At 45.2% G+C, this 5,000-nt stretch overlaps 1 protein-coding gene across 1 annotated transcript in view; it reads right to left on the reverse strand.

Moving 5' to 3' along the window:
- Nucleotides 1-5,000, reverse strand: part of phldb2b (pleckstrin homology-like domain, family B, member 2b) — a 57,770-nt gene that overhangs the window by 40,013 nt on the left and 12,757 nt on the right. Inside the window, 1 exon segment of the mRNA XM_042067377.1 lies at nt 4,842-5,000. This exon segment is cut by the window's right edge and continues 24 nt beyond it. Coding sequence (XP_041923311.1) covers nt 4,842-5,000 — 159 coding nt within the window.

A 5,000-nucleotide genomic window follows, 5' to 3' on the forward strand; every position in this document is an offset into this window, starting at 1 on the left:
AGGATAAACTTGGGCTTTTCGCTGCTAGGGTACGAGATCATGATCCGATGACAGAGGTCGACCCTAAACATCTTTATCTGATGGCCCAAGATGAGAAGAGCTCTGGCATGCTTGTGGGATAAGGGTCTGGACTGGATTTTTGCACTAGGCTTGGTATGTGAGGCAGAGCCACGCTAGACAGATACTGAGTGAACTGAATTCTTAGCTTAAAGCAACACCAAAGAGTTTTTTGTACCTTAAAATCATTTCAGTGGTTCATCAACTTGTAACAGGGTGAACGGCACTTCTGCATTTCGCTTCGCAGCCCTCTATCGGCTATAACCGCACTATGTAAGTTTGCCAGATCGGGTAACGGATCTGTAGTTCGATGGAATGAGACATAAGAAACATAAAGGGATGTGGGCTCTGCGCACACAGCAACAGCAAAAAGAGTGGTCACTGCTGTAGCCGAGCCATCAGCAAAAAGAGTGGTCGCTGCTGTAGCCGAGCCATCAGCAAAAAGAGTGCCATCAGCAAAAAGAGTGGTCACTGCTGTAGCCGAGCCATCATTCTTGGTGTACCGGACCCTGCACCAGCCTGTCCCACAAAGGACGATGTCAAACTTTGACTGCATCTGACAACAACCTCCAGTCAGTTCCTTTGGGTTTAGGAAATGATGGGACTTTTAATGGCTTCGACGGATGGACCTTGAATACGAGTTCAGGTATGCATCTGTCACACACATGGTGAGGTTAGAAACAAACCACACACACACACACCTCAGAAGAAAAAAGGCTTGACCAGTGAGTAGGAGGGTGTTTAGTCTGTGGCCTACTGAACACACACACTCCCAGGAATAGACAAACCGCAAGAGAGGTGCACCCGAGGTGTCCATACACAAGTGTGTGTGTGTATGTATGTATGTGTAAGTGTGTTTGTGTGAGTGTGTATGTGTAAGTGAGTCTGTGTGTGTGTGTGTGTATGCGTAAGTGTGTTTGTGTGAATGTGTAAGTGAGTCTGTGTGTGTGTGTGTGTGTGTGTGTGAGAGAGAGGAAGAGAGAGAGGAGAGAGAGAGAGAGAGAGAGAGAGAGAGAGAGAGAGAGAGAGAGAGTAGGACATAAATAAATAAATGTGTCCACCACTCTCTGTCTAATGATTAACAGGTCCATTACACATTCCCCACTTACAGCAAACATGGGGGAGGAGTTCAGGACATTTAACGCCTCTCTCTACAAAGACCTGCGGACTGTTTCTTGTGATCTTTCATATGGAAAAATAGAAAGAGTTTATAACTTTATTTATAACTCCTTTTCTTATTTCCTGCTTTAGCAAACCCACATGTTAAAACTATAAATGCTATCTCATAAACGCATAAAATCAAAGCCTTTGCTAAGGCTTTATGACATGCTTTGATTGTTTAATTAAATGTGCATGCTGTTTTTTGCAAACTAGTCTGTTGTGTGGGGCATCTTTTGCCTGTGAGGACATCTTTGGATAAAGATTTGGGCAACATCCTCTTATTCATATCAACAATTTAGCCAGTAACGGATACACAAGGTCTCACAACTTTATTGGGCACTGATCTAGTGATCACTAATAGGCCTAAAGGCCTCGATGTTGTGCAGACACCAACCAAAATGTCCTCTTGAGTGTTTTCTTTATCGGTCTGCCAATGTGTGTGTATCTGTCATTTCAAAATGAACTGTTCTAGGCTAGAACGAGAAGAGTAATCATAACAAAAAATATGGCTAGGCTTCAACATCACTTACTCAAAAATAAAAAACGACCAATGTTATATCGTTAATGGGCCAATTACCTTTTTAGGAGTGTTAACCTGTCTTCAACCCCGTACAATTATTTTTCTAGCACAGCCGTGTAGAGAGACCATCTCTTGCTGTCCGCGCTGGAGTAGCTAGTCTTAAAACACGTGCACGTGACCCGGTGATTCAGCCAATTTTCCACATTTTCAGCACATTGTTTATAAGCATTAGGATTAAAGAACCATTTCAACCAAATTATTTCTCAGGTGATCTTGCGCAAGGATTTTTATCTTCCAAAAAAAAAAACAGCATGCCATACGTGGGCCTATTCTGACATTCTATCAAGCTGCAAAAAGGTATTCAGTGCGAGGCTACAGGGTAACAATATACCGACACATTTAAAGTTATTCGGCTTTATTCTGAGCACCGCTGTAGAGTTATCTGAAGAATCCAATAAGCTAGATAAAAAAGATTGAAAATGGTGGAATTGGAGCAGCATGAAATCAGTAGCTACCTGGCGACAACAGTACAGGGTGTCTGCCACGAAATTCCAAGTAGGCTAATTAAAAGATTCCTGAAGCTGCCAAATCACTAACCTTCCCTTACAGTGACTTCGAACTGAATTCCACAGGAGCAGTAATGGAGTTAGCATCTGCTGTTGAAACAAACGCGTAGCCTACAACCAGTGCAATTATTTTTGACGAGTTTCCCTAAGTTTGATGACCTCAGTCCTACCTTTTGGTCCTGCACACACCTCGGGCTGAATGGAGGCAACGCTCAGTTCAGTGATGAACGTCCGACTCGCGCCCTGAAAAGGAGGCTAAAAAAACTTTCGCTCAGCCCAGGTCCATCCACCGTTTCGACTATCGTCCCTCTGTATTATACGCGAAATGAGAGAGCAATGGCTATTCAATTTTCCGTGACTAAAGTAAACACTTCTTCACTCCTGAAGTCTGTTATAGCCGGTCGAGCCACGGCGTCTGTGCCTGAAGACGACTAAACTCGGCTATTTAATCTCCGCCCCTTCACTTTTTCTTTGTCTCACAGTTTGCCTATCTCCGGGGCACCTTTGCATTCAAGCCAGTCAGAGCATTAGACCGGTGACAGCTCCCCAATGAGTGTTTTGCCCTTGAGTTAAACATTTACATTAAAGTTCGACCTGAAATATGCAATCGAACATGTCACAACTTGCTGAATAGACTAAGGGCTGTGATGGATTGTTTTTATGGTGAGTGAAACTGTTTTCTTCACACCAATTAGGTCATCATCTCAATTAACAGAGTATATCTTCTGTAGTAGCCTATGCATTCTGTGATTGAATAAATGAATGAGGAGCGTTTTGAGAACTGCGAGTTTTCTTGGCATTTGGCATTTGTTAATCTCATCTGTTCACATTAGTGTGCAGTGGGGCACCAGGTCAGCTGGAAAACTATTCCTCAACTTGAATGGCAGTAACTTTATTCATACCAACAACCCCCAACAACAAAACTGACTAGTACAATGTTCCCACACTGGAGGTTTGTAAGAACCTGTTGATGGTATATTTATTTGAATAATTAAGATTGCAAGCGCAAACTCGATGGGATGAGTTGTATGACATGAGCACAGTTACAGGAAGTGCTCTGACAGAGCCAACTGTTACACCCTGGAGAGGTGCTGAAGAGTGGGGACTCACAGCAGAACGTGTGCGATTACGTCTGGGCAGGCTGGTCTAGACTGGGCTTAAGACTAAATCACCCGGAGCATCTCAGGCCTGTAGGATTAGCCTCAGGGTTATGGCCATTTCACACCGTCTGTTTGCACCCTACAGCACGCGCTTGCCACTGCCCTGCAAACACGTCAGAAACTCCCTCAATCTCTCTACCAACCCCCTCCTCCACTCTCCCTCCCTCTCTCCCTATCTCTCTCTCCCTCTCTCTCTCCCTCTCTCTCTCTCACCCTAGCTCTCTCTCTCTCTCTCTCCCCATCTCTCCCTCTCTCTCTCCCTCTATCTCTCTTATCCTCTCTCCTTCACTCACTGACCAATGATCTCTTCACTCACTGACTTCATCGATCTCTACCAACCCCCCCTCCACTCTCTCTCTCTCTCTCTCTCTCTTTTATCCTCTCTCTCTTTCTCTCTCTCCCTCTCTCTCTCTTATCCTCTCTCTCCTTCACTCACTCGCTTACTGTGTGTTGCTATCACTCCTCTCTCTGTTTGTCTTCTCTCTTTCTTCCATCCTCCTCCTCCCAGTTCATTCCTTCCTTCTCTTGTTTTCTGTGCCCTCCCTCCCCTCCTCCCTGCTGCACCTCTCCTACACACTCCCACCCACACACACAGCACACCCCAACACACATTCACACTCACACTGTAAATGTTTACCCCACATAAGTGAGAGTGGAAGAACAAATAAGTTAAGTGTTTCCTCGACTGGTTCCACCGTGAGAACCCCCCCCCCCCCGCGATGGAACAGTGCCAACGAACCAGAGAGCCATAGTTTAGGTTTTTAATGACGGCTAATGACGGGTGGATAAAGTAAGGAAGGATATGTGAGGGAAGGAGAAACGCGTGGAGTGCCAGTCCGTTCTCTCGTTCTGTTTTGGCAGTTCCTTGGAAGCTGTGAGTCACAGCGGCATAGCAGACAACAGCCAGTCCAAACCCCCATCTCTAATTAAGTGAAAAACCAGGGTCCTGCTGGAAAAGGAACATTGTGCACTGTCGACCCAGGCTCGTAAATCCTACTTTTTCACACACACACACACACACACACACACACACACACAGATCGAGTCACGCCAAGACTATGCATACACACACTCGTCACTCAACAATCACACGATCACCGCATACTTACTCACAAATTCTTTACCTCATGCATACATGTATGCAGTCATTTAACAACAAAATACACACACAAACATGCAGTATGCACACACAAATAAATACAACTCAAGAGTGTGTAAATAATACAACTCAAGAGTGTAAATAAGTCATACTGTTGTCGCACTACAAATAATTACCAGTAGGTGGCATCAGTAACTTAGACCAGCATGGTCTATGTGGATACGAAGGCCACTGAGTTCAACTTCAGCAAAGAAAAGATGCTTCAGGACGTGACATACCTTGTGTGAGAGGTGTGGGTTTGATCACCGGAACGCCATCAAGGGAACACAAGTGACCACAGGGGTCAAGGGTCACGACTCCTCCCCGGTTCTCGATCAGACAGTGCTCCGCTTCGATGCCGGGGCCTTCGATGGTGATGTCCTGAGATATAGGGGCGT

This window comes from Alosa sapidissima, chromosome 17 (assembly GCF_018492685.1).
Source record: "Alosa sapidissima isolate fAloSap1 chromosome 17, fAloSap1.pri, whole genome shotgun sequence".
Taxonomy (NCBI): domain Eukaryota; kingdom Metazoa; phylum Chordata; class Actinopteri; order Clupeiformes; family Clupeidae; genus Alosa; species Alosa sapidissima.